We start from the raw sequence: 19,378 nt of genomic DNA, 5'->3' as shown, positions 1-19,378 counted from the left end.
TCAAGCAACGCGATTGGTTGAATCCTTAAATTTACGGGAAAGGAAAAAGTTTACAGCTTCTATAAACCAGCCTTACATATATTTTATTTGCAAATTCGAATGCAAAGCAAGAAAGGATTTTCGTATAAATATCAAGCTTCCAGTATCATTTCGCGGTTGAATCTTAAATCAGGAAGAAGTGAGGTTCTTATATTGATTTTTGCTTTTTAAAAAAATTCTTTTAAAACAATTTTTTTTAGTAAAAATTATCTATTTTCTTTTTTCTTTTTTTAGGATATCTTATTGTATTTAATGATACAACTTTTTTCCTAAATTATTGTATTTAATGATACAACTTTTTTCCTAAATTTTAAGTGTACCGCTTTTTTCTGGAGTGAGTGTATATAATTAGTAATAAAGTAATAATAAAAGTGCCAAATATCTTTGTTGTATTAAATGTTAACTGTTTCGACGTGAACAAACAGTAAGTATCAAAATTTTACATTTTTTTAGTATTATGTAGTTAAAACCCTTGGTTTTGCTGTTTACTTTTTTCAATTTGCGCAAGATTAAATATGATTTAATAAAAAACTCAGTAAATAAAGTATATAGACGAATATTTTATGATAAAATTAATCAAGGTTGAAGAATTTTTAACGACCAACTGGCTAGTTATAATAATGCGTTTATTTAAATATCGTTTCGACCTTATATCGAGTCCTCTTCAGACTGAATAACAGAGAAAAATTATGACTTATAATCGTTGTATCTGTCTACGCCCTGAATTACATAATGATATGAGACAATGAAACATATAATATATATAACAAATAATACCTTACAATCCGCAAATTCTATAACTCTTATGTGTCAGTATGTGAAATGACCGTACACACAGAAAAATACGCAAGTAAATATACTTCATGCAAGCAAATATCACTGTTTCAAGTATTTCATAAGTTCATATATAATATATAAACTTATGAAATACCTGAAACAGATAATATTTACTTGCATAAAGTATACTTACTTGCGTTTATATTACTATTTTTCTGTGAGTACGTGAGTAGAAATTCCGTCATCATTTCACACTGTGACTAGATAAGTTTAACCTATGCTGGTATAAGTTAGAATGTCGAGATATGTGAAAGCGTTATAAACACTAACAATACATATACACATGACGATAACAATATTTATTAGTCAAGGATATTAAAGTACGTTAAGAATAGTGTCATAAATCGCGTTCAAATTATCCGTATCTTTCTGCAAGTTAATAGCGTCTCTATGTTTTTTTATACAGATCATTTCGCTAATTTCTCTCTTTTTCAAATTACATTCGTTGTGTAAGATTGATACCGACGTCCAATCAAACTCATGATTTTGTGCAACTCTATGCTTACTAACTACGGAATGATTACTCTGGTGTTTCTTGATATTATTTCTATGTTCTTTTATGCGCGTTTCTAGATGTCGTTTTGTTTGCCCGATGTAACAAGACTCGCAGTCATTGCAAGAAATCTTATAGACCACATTCGTTCTTTTGTTAGGTTCAAGTTGATCCTTACCTTTTTTAATCAAAGTATCGAATTTATTTGGTACTGTGTGTAAGACCTCTAAGCCGTAATTATTTAACGTTCGACCAATCTCCTCACTTAAGCCCTTAATATATGGAAAAACCACACACTTTGAGGAATCAAAACTTTTTTTGATATTTGTACGTTCCTCATTCATTAAGTACAGATATTTTAATCTTTTATTGATAATCGTGTTATATAATTGTATGGGGTAACTATTATTAAATAAAATTTGTTTAATAGTCGAAATATTCTTAACATGAAAACGTTTATCAGAAAGTAAAATCGCTCTGTCTGTGAGATTAACTATAGTATTAATTTTGTATTTGTGTGGATGGCTGGAATAATAATTAATATATCTACCCGAAAAGGTTGGTTTTCTGTGCCAGTTAGTGATAAGGTTATTATTGCATCTTATGACCTTAGTGTCCAGAAATTCAATCGAGCCATCCTTTTCAAGCTCATACGTAAACTTTAATCTAGGATGATAGTTATTAAAACTATATAAAATCTCATTAATGCCGTGCCTTGGAATGATTGCAAAGATGTCGTCTACATATCTGCAATAGATAGAAATCTTAAATGGTAGAAAGGCACTGAGATTCAAGGTCATCCATGACTATGTCCGATAAAATTAATGTTTCTTTACTATGTCGATTTTTTAAACTGTATATTATAATGAAGAAGAATAATGAATACGATATTAAATCAATTCAATTTAGTCTTGAAATAAAACAGCTTCAGACTTTATACGTTTTGTTTTGGTTCTGCATATATATTATTTTCATCGTTTGTTACTTTTATAATGATTGAAGATTTCTCTTTTTGAAAATCTTTGGCAAATGTTTCAGGATTCAAAATATTGGAAGCTATTTCCGTTTATGAAAATCACTAAACCAGTAATTCAGAAAAGCATTTTTACTAATAAAAATTACTTTGTTACTTTTTTTCAAAAATTGGATATAAATTAAATTTTACTCATGCGAATTAACAAATAACACATTGGGACACAAAATTCTCTCCGAAGTGCGATAGTACGTTTCCCGAAGATTTTTTCTAAATAAACACTCAACGGCATCTGAAAGTGTAATTCTGGATTAATTATATATATATATTAGTTATTAGGTTTGCAATTTTTAAGCAATTTTACATAAGAAGTTTATTTTATAATTTATTTTATAGTCCGAATTATTAACTGCACTTTGTATGCAAATAATATTTTATATACTTAATAAAAAATTCTTCTGGTATATGATGGAGCGAGCTGTTAAATTACTTTTACGCAGAACGTAATATATGTTTATTAGACAACTTCAACTCTAAATAACTTCAATAACACGCTCTAAATGTATAAACCCCGAGTCATGAAACACCCTATATATTATATATATGCAAATTTATAATAGCGATAAGTAGGAAAATAATAATAATAAATAATTACGGTTTCATCATAATTGTTTTAGAAAATTACTATGCGGTTTGTCATGATAAAGAAAGATTACACTTATTAGCAAAAATATGTCTTAGATATTTTTAGCGTGATATTCGAACTTATTTGACGTATCTATTATGAAATCTGTGCAGAAGGATCTAATAACCTGGTATCAATGGAGGTATCAATGAAAGATTCACAAAAACAACAAATCAATTACAAATGGACACCTGTTTGGATAAGAATAATTATATTAATATACATTCATCTTGCCGGCATCTACGGATTATATTTGGCTTTCTTCTACGCTAAACTTTGGACAATTATTTGGAGTAGATATTTCTTATCTCTATTATTATTATTATTATTAATTATATATATATATATATATATATTTTATCTAATTATTATTATTTATATATATTTTTTATCTGATTTGAGTTATATATATTTATTTTTATTGACTTTATTACCAAAAGTCCTGATGTCCTGATGTAACTTTAATATAATATACAGAGTGTTTCAGGAGGAATGGTCAACATTCTAGGACATAATTGTATACATTATTTTAAGCAAAAAAGTTTATATAATATACATGTGGCCCTATTCTGGACGGTTATAAAGATACAATGTATTGAGTTTTAAAAACGAATACATTCATTAACTTATTAGAATAAATTCTATGAAACAATTACATGAAATTTTAAGCTTATAATATATTTGAATAATTGATATTAATAAATAAACAATAATTTCAGTTAATTAATAATTTTAGCATGAATGAATATGAGCCATTTTAATTACATGAGAAACTAAAAAGTTTAAACTAACACAGAACTTATCAAAGGTGACCTAATGACCTAAATTTAATATAAATGTTTCATAGCATTTGGTTATACTACCAATAAGTTAAGAAATGTATTCGTTTTTAAACTTAAGTTGCATTTTTATATCCATCCAGAATAGAACACATATTTATATAAACATTTTTGCTTAAAATAATATGTTCAATCATGTCCCCAGGGAGAAATGATTGGTCGAATCGACGTCGATTCAAGCACCATTTCTCACTGGGTGCTAGAATGCTGACCATTCCTACTGAAACACCCTGTATAATATATTCAAGAGAATTATGTAGCGAAAAAATTACTATTTAGATTATTTATAGTATTTAAATAATTTTATGAATCATATTAAAATTACATTAACTTATCGGCTTATGTTGTTATCGTTCTTTATAATTTCAGCCTTCGCCTTTTATGTCGCCGGGATGCTAGGGATGACGGCTGGCTCTCATAGGCTATGGTCCCATCACTCTTATAAAGCAACATGGCTCATGAAATTAATTCTGACAATCTTCCAGACCGCTGCTTTTCAAGTAAGTACAATTTTAATTTTTCTTTTTGTTCTTTTCTTCTCTTATCGCGGTTATATTCATTTTTTTCTACACTTTTATGTTTCAGCGCCCTATTTATGTGTGGGCCAGAGATCACAGAGTGCATCATAAATTTACGGACACCGATGCAGATCCGTACAATGCGCGCAGAGGATTCTTCTTCTCACACATTGGCTGGCTATTGATTGCCAAACATCCGGATGTCGTTAAAAAGGGTGCTACAATCGATTGCAAGGATCTCGATCAAGATCGCTTCGTCGTCTTTCAGATGAAGTATGTCAATCGAAATTTTTTGCGAAAATAAGAGCTATTGTTATCTGTTAATGTTTTATTAATCAATTTCTCTTTATTCTCTTTATTCAGGTATTATGCATTTTTAGTACCCCTCTGCAGCTTTATTTTGCCAACATTGATTCCTTTCTGGGTGTGGAATGAAACTCTGTCGAACGCATGGCATCTCATCAACTTTTCGCTCTGCGTAAGTCATCACATGACCGCTTCGATAAATTCCGTTGCTCATATTTGGGGAACGAGACCATACAATAGGTACGCATTTATTTTGTTAAAAAAAAACCGCGAATAAAATTTACGTCAATTGTTTATGATCATCTATGGTCTCATAGATATTGTGTGTATTCCTGTTTATAAATATTTACATGTTTATTATATAGCTCAATATCGCCCGTCCAGAATGCTGGAGTTTCTTTCGCGGCCTTGGGCGAGGGCTGGCACAATTATCATCATACTTTCCCTTGGGATTACAAAGCCGCGGAGCTGGGACATTACTCTCTGAATTTTAGTGCATTTTTTATCGACTTTTTTGCCTATCTAGGTTTGGCTTATGACTTGAAAACCGTACACGTTGACTTAGTCAAGAAATGTATTATTCGGAACAATATGCGATTAACGAAATTCGGTCAGTCCAATTTTTCTGATACGATCCCAACAGGGAATTCAGATATTGAATTGATAGTTCAAAAATCGGACAAACAAATGTCCAAATAAAAGGAAATTGCTCATTTATTATATTATTTAGACTGGTTTATACATATTTATCGTTATATATTATTTCTTTCATGTAATGAGGTTAACTGAAACACGTATGGTTTTGGAATTAATAAAATTTCTTGTATTTTAAGACGAATGTGTGTGTGTGTTTATTGTTCGTGCTTTTACCCGCGCCAGCTCTCGTTAGCCGGTTTTTTGTTTTTATTTTTTAAAACATTTATTTTTGTGTGTTTCATAAATGATAATTTTACTACGCTCATTTTTAATTTATAAATAAAATCTGTATTATGACTTTATTTTTTAAATCTAAATCTCTAAATATCAGCATTTGCATAACTGAATAAAGGTTAAATAGTTGCATATAACGCAACAATAGACACAATAATCGATCAATAGACTTCACTTCCTTCGTCACCCCCCCTTCACTCTTTCTCTGTCTCTTTGTCGTCTCTAACAACTCTTTCCACTTTATCATCATTAAACTTTTTTTTATTAAACTTTTTTAGTAATATATTGTATTAATCGAAGATTTATTATAAAAATATTTATCAAGCGACTCGGTATAGCGGCGTGTCGCCAAGTATATGAAATGAGACTAACGTCAGAGGTCGCGCCGCTACCAAGTATCTTATCCGGAATTTTTCTGTTAAATGATTTTTCTGTCAAAATATTTTTAGAACTAAAGTCTTAATCGAAAATCTAACGGCACTTTGCTTATATAATGTGAATATAAGCTTTCGATTGCGACCAATTTGAAAATGATTGGTGCGATCAATCCCGAGAACTCGAAAATTTTTACCCAAAAAACGCGAAATTTTTCACATTTTATTTTAAGACTTTCAGCTTTAAAAGTAAAGTTTTTAAAGTGCAAATTTTGATTAGTCTGTTAATTAGTTTCATTATATTACATTATAAATCTATCCTTAGTTTTAAGGTGAAAATTGAATCAGCGAATGTATGTATGTCAATATGATAATCTTTATTTATAAGAAAAATTTTTCCAATTTTTTCCTTTTATAGAATTTCAAAATTTATTTTAAAATTATTTAAGTAAATTTTAATTACTTAATTAACAATAACGTTTTAATAAATGTATCTAATTAACATAATCTTATCAAAATCTTGCATTATAATAATTTATTTTTAACTGCATATTAATATTTTATAAGATTTATAATTCTATATTTATAAATTAAATTTTTATTGCGATGTTAATATTGCATTTTTAACTTTGTGATTTCTAGAAAACACTGTAAAATCTTCATAAAGAAGTTTAAAAATTAATAAATATAATAATTACATAATATAATAATTAATAATTAATTTTAATCATATAATAAATTTGATATTTAATTATTATAACTTTATTATATTTATATTTCGAAAAATACATTTTATAATAAAATATAAATACTATTGATTGGAGAACTTCTTCAGAAGTATAGCGGTATCATCTGGATATTGTTTTGCTAGATTCTCATTTGGTACATAATAAGTACCTCCGAATCTAGAAAAGTATTGTCCTATTTCTATATTACTGATCGGTTTTGGTGAACATTTCCTTATACAAGCTAAAAAAGAATAGAGTTTACATTTTGAAGAAAAAAATCATATAAAACATATGTGATTTATAATAATGCCACATATATTCACCTTGTCGCACATAACATAATATATTATTCTCAGCAAGAATTATGTAATGCGGTTGAATTGAATTATCTCGATGGCCTTTACAACTGTGACAAGTGTAATAATATTCGTCCATATTACAATCGTTACAATTGTAAAAATATTCATGCAAATATGAAAACCTAAAATTTCTGTTGAATGAATATCTGCACAGAGATTCACATTTAAAATACCATCCTATTATTACGCCATCTTGTTGATGTCTTTCTCGAGCAAAATAATATATGCATGTTACAATCATTCCAACTGCAAACCTAATTTCTCTAGTCCTTCTTTTCGATTGTTTTCTTTTGTCAGATCTAATCTGTGCGTGTGTGGAAAATAAAATATAATAAAAGTTAATTATAATTAAAATAGTTTCTTTTTATATTATTATATAAATATTAAAATACATTTTACGGTGTGTGTAATAAATTACCTGTATTCTCCTTGTAATATTTCTGTATTCAGTTGTAATATCCATATACTTAATTCCTTTCGTTAAACATTGGTTTAGAAGATTAGCAATGAAATTGACATTCCACTTGCCATATACATATATTATGATTTTCCAGTTCTGTTTGGAAAAAAGTGACCATGCGATGTGTTGAGTTTATCTAAAAAAAAAAAAGTCTTGAGAACAAAATTTTAATTACAGACAAGAAGGTTTATTACTTTTACACTCATTGCTTATATAATATATTGACTTATTAACCTGATGTATTATTTACAAGATGACCTGTAATATATTGTAATAATGCTTGTTATCTCTTCTAATTCATATGTATATCCGTCATCGCATGTGTACTTTAATTCATTAATTTCTTCGTTAATGGAACCGCCATATGGTTTTTTGACAATGTTTGACGGATAAAGGATGTTTGTTGGATAAAGAAGAAGATGTTCGGTATTATATATAGGAGAAAGTAGGGTCAAACCGGGTACCTCTATTTCTTCGTGATAAGTATTGTCGTTTGTGACTAATTCGTGTTATTAGTTGTAAATTGACGCCATTATTATTCTGAGATGAACCGTGTCCACGTATACACGATACTTATTTTTTGGAAAAAGTTTAAAGTTTTCGAAACAAAGAGATCGATATCGGAGCAACAATCAAGTCGTCGTGGACTTTTTCTATACAAAGCATCTATTTTAATAAGTGCAGAACTGAATTCTGTACATATTAGAAAGTATAGATTGCATTAATTTTCATCGTTTCTTTTACGTCGGAATATACAGCCGCCGTGTTTATTATTTTCCTCGTATTGGGGCAAAACCGGGTATCTACGTGTGGGACAAAACCAGGTACAAAAAATATAGAATTAAAAAATTAAATAATAAAAAAAGCAAGAAGACAGTTTATCTTTAGAAGAAAAAAAAGATGTAGCCTGCATCTCTTGCAATAATTTGTACTTTAACATCAATCGAAGGCTGGATAGTGCATTGCATGCCAAGGGTGGGTCCACGAATTCTGCAGCTATGTAGAACAATATCTGCTTTTTTTTATTATTTTTGTTTATAGAATAAACACAGAGAGAATTTTTTCTTAGAATTTAGGCTCTGCGCACAATAGAAAAAATATTAGAAATAGGAATAAATATTAAGCATTAAGCTTCCTGCACAATACAAAAGTACAAGCAGTAGGAACAAAAAATAGAAAATATTCATCAATAGAAGCAAAGAATAGCTATTGTTATCCCCTAAAATCTACCTGTTTCTGTTGATGCATGGATATTTTTATTCTCTGTTCTTATTGTCTATACTTTTGTATTGTGCAGTAAGCCTAATGCTTAATATTTATTCCTATTCCTAATATTTTTTCTATTGTGCCTTATCCTAAAAATCATGATAATCGTGAGACAATATGGTATGGAAAGAATTTTAAAAATATGTTTGATTAATTTTACCATACTTTTAGTGAAACTATATTTTTAGTACAATTAATCAAACATATTTTATATTTTATTGTGATAGATATTATTATTTTTTATTGTGATAAATATTAATTAGAAAAATTCTCATAAAATTCTTTTTATACCATATTGTCCCAGCATGATTACCATGATTTTTAGGGTAAATTCTAAGAGAAAATTCTCTCTGTGCATTTTTGTATTGTATTATGATTTAAATAAATCAAGATTTCGTAATTGCACGGTGATTTACACGCTTTTAAATGAGTACTCGGTTTTACTTACCGGTGGGGCAAAACCGGGTATTTTGACTATGTCGAAAAATCTTGTTGTCCTTGGTAAACAAATATTTTTTTTCAGCAACTAACATTTTTCTTGTAGTTTAAGGTTCATTTAACACTACTAACGGTCAGTAGATTTTTTGTCTTCTGATTTTTTGTAGAAAGATAAATCTAAAAAAGTACCCGGTTTTGCTTCACTTTCTCCTATATATTAAAATTGAATATACCAGGTGTCCCATTTTAAAGGACCCACTCAAATATCTCATTGTCAGAAACACTGCGTTAAATCGAAAAATGTTTTCTACAAAAGTTGTAGGGTTTCGAGGGGGACATAACATAGTAATATTCATATGACCTTGGGCGGCGTCTCCAAGGTCAAATGAAGGTGAGAATGAATTTTGAAAAGAAGAAAAAATATTAGGAAAATAAAAAAATGCTTCAGATAAAAGTTGTTCAAATTAATTAGTAGAAAAAGATGTTATAATAAAAAATATGAGTTACCATTTAAAAAATTCATTCTCACCTTCACTTGACCTTGGAGACGCCGCCCAAGGTCATATGAATATTACTATATTATGTCCCCCTCGAAACCCTACAACTTTTGTAGGAAACATTTTTCGATTTAACGCAGTGTTTCTGAGATATTTGAGTGGGTCCTTTAAAATGGGACACCCGGTATATTAAAAAATTTTCGAATTGAGAATTAATTACGCAATAAAGTCTTGGCAAGGTACCAAGCAAAATTTTCGTGCTTCGTGCACATTATCAAAGTTCTAGCAAAAGTAAATTTCCGCTATAACGCACCAACATCCGCTTACGGCTTTTATAGTCGATTTATTTCTTAATATGTATTTAATATAGGGAGCCTTTAAATTCTTAATGTATTTTTTTATTTGTCCAAAATATATTTTTTGTAATTATAAGTAATAAAATTTTAGTGTAAAGTGAAGAAATTGTCAAATTTAACAATTAATATATTCAATTATATTTATCATAAATATATTTTGAAAAATTTATTTAAAAATTAATTATAGAAAATTTATTATGTAAAATTTATTATACAATAGTTTATGACACAAGAAGTGGTTATTTTTGAATGTTGAATAAATAATGAAAATGTTTAATAATTTTTTTCTCCAAAAAATGTACTTTTATAAATATTTTAAGTAATATTACTTTACATATATATTTAATACGAGTTTAGAATAATCGACCCAACTAGCTTGAAAATAATTTCTTAATATTCACAACGTTTCGACCATGTGGTTGTGGTCCTTTTACGAAGGAATATACTGAAATTTTACATATACGATCCCCTCTGTCCCCCCTAAAGAAATGTAGGCGAGAAAAATATATATATTTAACTTCAATCTTTAAAAGTGTACACATTTTTTGAAGAAATAATAAAAATGACTATTTTTTATATATATTTTTAATAAATGAATCGTTTTGAAACCAAGTAGCTTCGATTTCTTTGGAAAGTCAACATTATACATATCATTTTCGTTATTTTGTATTTTTTAAATTGTACGGTATTTCCAATAATGTAAATTATTGTAATACTATATAATTGAAGCCACGGATGGAAAAAGGGCACATATGCCAAAACGCTGTTTCGAGAAAATCTTCAAAGTTTTCATTAGAATATTATTTAATGAAAAATAATGCGATTAAAATCATTTTTATATAAAAGGTGTAGTAACATATCCTTCAAACGTTCTGAAAACAGAGGTCATGATTTGTAGATGATATATTTGTCTTTTTTATGAGTTTTAAAAAATTGATTTATGTGCTCTTTTTCCGTAAATCATCTAAATCGACTCAAATATTTTTATTTATTTATTTATTTATTTATTTATGTCTCATATATTTGACCGTTATTTTCCTTTTTATTCTGTATAACAAAGATTTTTTTTTCTTTTTAACGAATGTTATATCCTAATAGTTCTTTCTATCTAAAAATTTCTATAAGCCTTTGAATCCCTAACACTTTTCGGTCTTAAAATGACTTGAATATGTGAGATTGTCTTTATTTCAGTTTACTATAGAATAAAAAACGTCTGTCATCCTATTTTATCTTTTTTTTCATTAATATGATGAAGGCTATGTTTGAATAAAGGATCAAAGGAATAGGCTAATAAGAGCCGGTGCGTCGGAAATAAGAACCCAAATTTTCTTACACTTATTCGTTATTTTTCTTTAGAACGTTTCGGTCCTTTCTTTGGACCATCTTCAGCTTAGTGCGTGATACAATATGATGTATAATATAATACTCAAGGGGTATTATATTATACATAAAAGAAGTAAAATTTACTCTGTTCTTATTGGTCAAAGTAAACAATAAAATCGCACATCTCAAAAATTCTTAAGAAAAACCTTCTATACAATCGCTTTTCACTGTTTGTGAGATTTATGAATAAGCTATCGTTTCAATATTATCTTTAAGATAGGCCGTTTCCACCGTCAGGCAACTACCTTATCTTTTATCTAAAATTAAATGTTACGCGATTGAATCATAGTTTTAAAGAATTTTTGTAAATTTTCGTTACCTTAGATTGACAGTAAATAATAATTATAAATTAATCTTTTTATTTGTCTTCATCTTTCTTCTCTATTTGTTTAAATATTATTTCTTTTATTTTCATGTAATGACTTTAAAATATTTTGCATATTTATGAGACATCTTAAAATGATAATATAATATAATATAATATAATATATTAAATATAATATTATAATATAAAAATAATAATCGTAACATTTATTATATTTTAAAATATTTTTATATAGAAAGGAATGTAGAACTAAATAGAAAGGAAGATGCACAGTGTAGCGAAAAAAAATTATAAATTGAATCCGACTGATTTGATACTCACTGTAAAACAAGGCGTTGGTTCAGTGATATATTTATTGATAATATTTATTGATATTTATTGATATTTATTGGAGTTATATGTATAAGTGCTATGGAGGGGTTAAAAAATTACATTTCAATAAGGATATAATATATTATGAAACATTTATTGCCATTTTGAAAAATAATCTAGCCGCAGCTCGAATAAACTTCGACTCGAAAATCAATACATTTTTCAACAAGGCACGATCCGAAAAGCATATAATATCAATTACCAACCTACAATACTAAAAATTACCTGTTGTACAATATAATGTACTCCGCTAATTGCATACTCCTCCATAACCACCTGGAATTTAATCTTATAGAATATTTGTTAGTATTTTCAAAAATGCAGCGAGGAAGAGGAAAGCATCTAATCGTGCAGATTTTTTTAAAATTTTGAAACAAAATTTTACCTATCGTTACAAAATATCTCGTTGATTCGATGCCAAGAAGATTACAAATAATGATCGACTCCAAGGAATACCGACGAAATATTAATTTTGTTTTTATTATTAAAAAACCAGGATGTACGAAAATTTTGTTGCCTTCGAATATTATTATTTTTTGTTATTTTATTGTTTTAAAGTATAACATGTTATAATTTAAAAGTTTCGCTTTGGAGATGTTATTAAGAATGAAAGAGTTTATAATATAAACAAATAATTATTTGTTTATTATTTATTATCAAACAGAAATAAAGTGCTTTTTGTGAAAATTCCTAGTGTATGTACACTTTTTACACCCATTGTATGTATACAAATACACAATAACAAAAAACAAACAAACAAAAAGAACAAAAAGGATGAAGATTTCTCTGTTTTGTGGTTATGAGTTATGAATAATGAATAAAACCACGACAATTGCTTAAAAAATTTATTAAACAATAGCTTTTTATTGTTTTTGAGATTTATGATTTTATAGTTTTGTTCCATTGTTATTTCGTTTGAACTGATTATCAATTTATATATCTTTCCTTCTTAAAGGTAAATAGCTTTGAATTGAATATCACAAAATCGACAGCTTTTCAAAAATTTTGTAGACTTTCGTTACTTGAGATCGGAAGTAACACAACAATTTTAATTTTATTACTTCGGTTTGTTTCTACCTTTTTTTTTAATTTTTTGTTTCTACAATTTCTCTTTCATCTTCATATAAAAGATTTTTCATAATTCTACATTTGTACGTCTCAATATTCTATATATATAGATCTTCTTGCAATATTGCATTTTAATTATAATCTCTTGAAATACTTTGCAAAATTTTTAAAACGCAAATTTTGATTGCTTGCTAATTAGTTTCATTCGGTTTCATTAAACTACATTTTAATATATCCTTAATTTTAAGTTCAAAATATAATCAGAGGATGTGTATATGTCGATATGATAATTTTTATTTAGAAGAAAATATTTTACAGAAATTGTTTTAATTTACAGAATATCATAAAATTATTTAATTTACAATACCTTTTTCAAAATTTTACAATAATTTATTTGTAACTTCATATTAATAAGTTATACACAAATTTTTACAATATAAATCTTCTAATAGATTCAAACAAATCTACAAAAAAATATGTATATTTTTTTACGATTTGTAAAATGTGTAGTAAAAACTCAAGTCAATTTTTATTGATGCCAGAGTTTGATAGTTGTTAATTAATCTTAAAAGAATCTAACGCACATGATTTGATAAAATGTTATGTTTTTAATATTTTATAAGATTTTTAATTCTATATTTTCAAATTAATTTGTTATATTGCAATGTTAATATTATGTTTTTAATTTTGTGGTTTCTAGAAAATGCTATAAAACCTTTATAAAAAAAGTTACAAAATTATTTTAATAATATAATAAATTTAATATACAATTATTGTAATTTTAATTATATTTATTTTTCCAAAAAGTGCATTTTATAATGAAATATAAACTATTGATTGGAGAACTTCTTCAGAAGTACAGCAATATCATTTGGATATTGTTCTGCTAGACTTTTATTTGGTACATAATAAGTACCTTCGAAACTAGAAAAGTATCGTCCTATTTCTATATTATCAATTGGTCTTGGTGAACATTTCCTTATACAATCTAAAAGAAGAATATAAATTTAGAAAGAATATAAACGTTTTGCGGATAAAAAAAACATATAAAACATATATGATCTATAAAAATGCCACCAATATTCTTACCTTGTCGTACATAACATATGATATTACCTTCAGTAAGAATTATGTAATGCGGTTGATTTAAAGATTTTAGACTGAGACATTTGCAAATGTGATAATATTGATCATAGTCTCGACGTAAATATGGAAACATAAGAGTTTTTTTCAAATTATATTTAAACATATGATTATATTTGGAATCCCATCCAACTATTACACCATATTGATAATTTCTTTGTGTTCTTTGGAATATGCATGAATGTGTTACAATCATTCCAACTGAAGCCTTAATTCTTTCTCTCCTCCTTTGATTCTTCTCTTTCGCCAGATGTAATCTTTGCGTATGTAGAAAATATAATATAGATAATTATATAATTAAAATAGGTTTTATATTATACTTGTTAAATATTTTTGATACTATACTTATTAAATACTTTTTATGTTATTATATGATCATTAAAATACATTTTACGATGTATAATAAAGTACCTTTATTGTCCTTGTAATATTTCTGTAGTATTCATTTTCAACATCTTTAATTTCTTCCGTTAAACATCTGATTAGAAAATTACGTAAGAAATTGACATTCCATTCGCCATCTATATTATCACTTTCAAGTTCTAGATCTAGACCAACATAATTGACCAACCAAATTGTGAATTTTATCTAAAAAAAGCAGACATGTAAACAAAATTTTTGTTATAGACAAAAAAGTATATTACTGTTACTCATTGCTTGTAAAATATGTTGACTTATTAATTTATTATTTACAAAACCTGTAATTTATTATATATGTTATTATGTATAGATTCACATCTATAATTGGCAATCTGATTTGCTGTATAATATAGTTCGTAAGGGTTACAGTTGCATGACCCTTTGACAATGTTTGTCGGATAAGGAAGATGAGATTCCTCTTTCATTTGTAAATAATTCGTATATTTAAAATCTTCTGCATTACTGAAAATATAATAAAAAATTAAGAAAAATTATATGCACATATAAAATATAAAATAAATAATAAAAAAATATACATCTATATACATCTATATACATTTATATATACATACGTACATATTAAACATATGTATATATAAAGTGTGTTATTGTAATTAATCTACGATTTTTCTAGAATTTGCAATAAATTATTAAAAAATATTGTTTGTAAATCTGTCAATTAAGCAAAAAATTTTACTTTTAAAAATTATCATAGACTTTTATAATAAAATTTTTTTAATATAAATAGAAAAAAGTTGCCTAACATTTTTTTCTTATTTTAATTCTTTTTAAATACATAGATTACGTTTATAATTTTACATATAAAATCAATTTGTCATTTTGTACGTCTTATCATAGAGTTATCAAAAAATGATCAAAAAGTCATCACAATAAATTAATAATATCTCAATAAAATGTAATTTTAAAATAAAACTTTTTATTAAAATATATGCTAAATCTGTTTGAAAAAATAATAAATATATGATAAGTATAAAATATGATTGATTTTAGATGTACATTTATCTGCGCCTCTAACTTTAGAGTTACATCTAGAGATAGATGCGAGCTCATAATACGGGCCAAAAATACGGCAAAAGGAATATAGGAATAATCAATATATATATATATATGTATATGTATATGTGAATTTTTATATTTCTATGTATATGAGAATGTGTGAATAGATTAAAATAAAAGCAAGAAAGAGCACTTAATCTAAAATTATACTTACTAATTCAGATTCCACCAAATATTAACATTTAAATCGTAATCCATATCAAGCGGTACTATAATGCAGTGTATACCAAGTCTTCTGGCAATAATATGAAATGTAATAGTTAGAAGATTCCTTCGAACAAATTCTGAAATCTATAACATATATTATATTAGAAAAATTATATTCAATATTCAAATGATATAAAACACATAGTTATGCTCTCATCTAGCGCATAATAATAATCTATTTATAATATTTGACATAATTCGAAATAACTTACGCAATTTATATATTCATGTTCCAAATCTAATGTATTCAATAATTGATGGACATCTAAATTGGAGAATATAGATTTTTCAATTATAAGCATAATTTGCTCCACTTCTGTTGGATTCCAGAAATTGTCATAAATATTGTTGTCTCTCCAAAAAGAGAATTGCTCATAAGATGTCGAGCATATCGAATGCGCAGGATATTCATTTTTAAGGCGAGATAGTATATTTTGAGTGATATCATTTAACCACGTTCGTATAACTGAATAAGATACATGTGGTTGAAAATATTGTACCACAATAGTAAGCAGCTGTTCGAAAAGCTGCTTTTCCTCTGGCATATTCAAAAATTTGATTAACTTGTACATAAACCGATATTGTTTTAGATAGTACGAAATTACGCCAAAGTAATATCTACTCGTCAAATTGTAATTGTGTTGCCTAAAAAAATTAATATATTAACTGTACGAATACATAAAATTATAATATTAACAACAATATAGTGTGTTGAGTAGAAAAAAATTTCGTATTTTGCGGGTAGATGTTATTAAGAAAGAATATTTGATGCTAACTTTATTCAAAACCTGACAAACTTATATTACTCTAAAGCGCTATGTTTTCCCGCATATTTTAAGAGTTTATTATTTAAAATCGGTTTAATACTTTTTACTTGGCGACTTTGTAAACATGAAGCAAAACAAGCAGTATTTTCGATGTTTAATGTTTTTTTATTTTTTGCAAATGGAAAAACGCAACGCAAACTAAAAAAAAAAAGATATGTGCTATATATGGAGAGGATGCCATAATCGAACGTGTATACCAAAATTGTTTTGCGAAATTTCGTGCTGGTGATTCGACATATGAAGGTGATAAGCTCTCAGGAGGCAGTTGGTGGCTGACGACGATCAAATCAAGACGTTCATTAAAAATAATATACATTATACGACACGAGACATCGCACAGATAGTCAACGTATCTCAAAAGACCGTTGTGAACCAAATTATTTTTAAATACGAAAATTTTGCCTTTGAATTGATCGAAAAATACGAAATTACTTTTTACTCAACCCAATAGTTTACTGAATTCTACCATGGTGATTCTGCAGAAATAATTCTATTCAGCTCATCCAAAACAAAGTAATACACCATTGAATCTTGAGCTGTGGGACGCAGAAGACGTTCTAATTCATTTTTATTGTATTTCGTAAAATTATTATCACACATCAGGGACACATAATACTCTAGTTTTTTGATGCACTTTATACTTGCTTTTGTTTTTTCCTCAAAATTTAAATGATAAAAATTTTTTGTCTGTTTCTCTGCATTATATTTTTTTCTCGCATTAGGACACCTGAAATTAAGATAGAAAATTCTAACAAATTATATTAAATAACACCGCAATATCAATAATAATCTTTATCTTTTAAAGAATATATGAATTTATAATATTTATTAATTATATATTGTACATTTTAATTAAAATATTTATTAATTATATATAGTACATTTTTATTAGAAAATTATAGATAATAATATGGATTTGTCTATTTAATGGAGAAATGTAATTACTAATTTAAGAAATTAGTTTTATCATTCAAATTAATTTATTATTAATTTGTGATAAATGTATGATATACAAATATATAGGTATGATTAATAATTCACAAAATCAATTTTTTCATGAATGATTCCAATGATCTAAATTGGACAAAAAAATTTTTTTAATTTCATCTTTCATCAAAAAATGCATTTTAAAGCTAATTAGGCAAAGTTTTTTATATGAATAGTTTAAGTTACAAGAAATTGTTATAAATAATTGAAATGTTAAATATTTAATAAGAGAGAGAAATATGTATATAATTTAAATAAAGAGAGAGAAAGAGAGAGAGAAAGAGAGAGAGAAAGAGAGAGAGAGAAAGAGAGAGAGAAAGAGAGAGAGAGAGAGAGAGAGAGAGTCACAAATTTTAGTTTTAAACATTTTTCGAATAATGCTACTTTATTTCCTATTTTATTTTAGAAGTGCACATATTTTTTATTTTATGGAGAAACGATGAATTCTACTTTTTATATATTTTTAACGAATGAGGCATCGTCATTAATTCGAAATGAAATAGCATAACTCGTTGATTTCTTCGGAAATCTGTGGGAAAAATGTACAATATGTTTGAAATAATATATAAAGTTAAATATAGGCAACATTATACAAATCATTTTTAATATAATATTTTTAAAATTGTACGATATTTCCAGTAAAATACATGATTGAAATATTGTATAATTTCATCGTTATACTTTTACTTTTTGTTCTGAATAGCAAAATTTTATTTCTTTGTAACGGATGTTATATCCTATAAAAGTCCATCTTATCTGCCTGTTAATTTTTATAGGCCCAGAGACTTTGATTTCTTGGTCTTTAATTGATTCGAATTTGTAAGATTGTCTTTATTTCTATATACTTTTACATTCTATTATTTTTGAATAAAAAACGTTTGTCATCTTATATTTTATCTTTTTCTTCCTGTTTAATAAAATTGTAGTTTTAGCAATGTATAAGAATACATACCTGTATATGTATAAAAATAAATTATTTTTTCTGCACAATTTTCAAAAACATTGATAACATTTGTAACATTTATAACGCTAATGTGATTTGCATAATGTGGATTATATTCAAATAACAAATTATATCATTCATAAATCTACATTCTTCTTACAAAGAATTTTCGTAAAAATTCAAGTACTACGCAACTTGGTCTAGTCAGCAATGGTATCTCATTTATTAAAAATATATAAAGAATTTAGAGTTTACAGATACTCTATAAAATAAATAATATGTACACTTCCAAAATAAAATGGAAAATATAATAACTTTATTTTGAAAATTTTACAAAAATATACTATCTGATGAACAGAATTATTAAACATTTTAATTATTTATAACAAATAAAATTAGCAATTCGTTTTAATTTATACTATTATATTATTTTATGAAAAAAAATTGTCTAATTAGCTTTAAAAATGCATTTTTAAATAATCTCTACGACAAATAGATATAACTATAAAATTTTTTTTTTTTTTTAAG

General features: G+C 26.5%; 1 protein-coding gene across 1 annotated transcript; it reads left to right on the top strand.

The window, feature by feature from the left end:
• The first annotated feature begins 246 nt into the window (after positions 1-246).
• LOC145936922 (acyl-CoA Delta-9 desaturase-like) lies at positions 247-5,458 on the top strand. Its single transcript, XM_083039579.1, has 6 exons — positions 247-463; positions 3,141-3,320; positions 4,236-4,366; positions 4,452-4,657; positions 4,748-4,930; positions 5,056-5,458. Exons 2-6 carry the CDS (start codon positions 3,164-3,166, stop codon positions 5,387-5,389), a joined length of 1,011 nt encoding a protein of 336 aa, XP_082895705.1. The 5' UTR covers positions 247-463; positions 3,141-3,163; the 3' UTR covers positions 5,390-5,458.
• The last annotated feature ends 13,920 nt before the right edge of the window (positions 5,459-19,378 follow it).

Source organism: Prenolepis imparis, unplaced genomic scaffold, assembly GCF_030444845.1.
Source record: "Prenolepis imparis isolate NDT839.2.m4 unplaced genomic scaffold, iyPreImpa1.0 SCAF_6, whole genome shotgun sequence".
NCBI classification, from domain to species: domain Eukaryota; kingdom Metazoa; phylum Arthropoda; class Insecta; order Hymenoptera; family Formicidae; genus Prenolepis; species Prenolepis imparis.
Note: the sequence above shows the minus strand (reverse complement) of the source record. Positions and strands in the feature narration are given on the sequence as shown.

Excerpts from the sequence above, each read along its gene's own strand:
- LOC145936922 (XM_083039579.1), top strand. The coding sequence starts at position 3,164 with ATGGAGGTATCAATGAAAGATTCACAAAAACAACAAATCAATTACAAA. Across the intron at positions 3,321-4,235 it reads ACTTTGGACAATTATTTGGA|CCTTCGCCTTTTATGTCGCC; the intron begins GTAGATATTTCT and ends TTATAATTTCAG. Across the intron at positions 4,658-4,747 it reads TTCGTCGTCTTTCAGATGAA|GTATTATGCATTTTTAGTAC; the intron begins GTATGTCAATCG and ends CTCTTTATTCAG.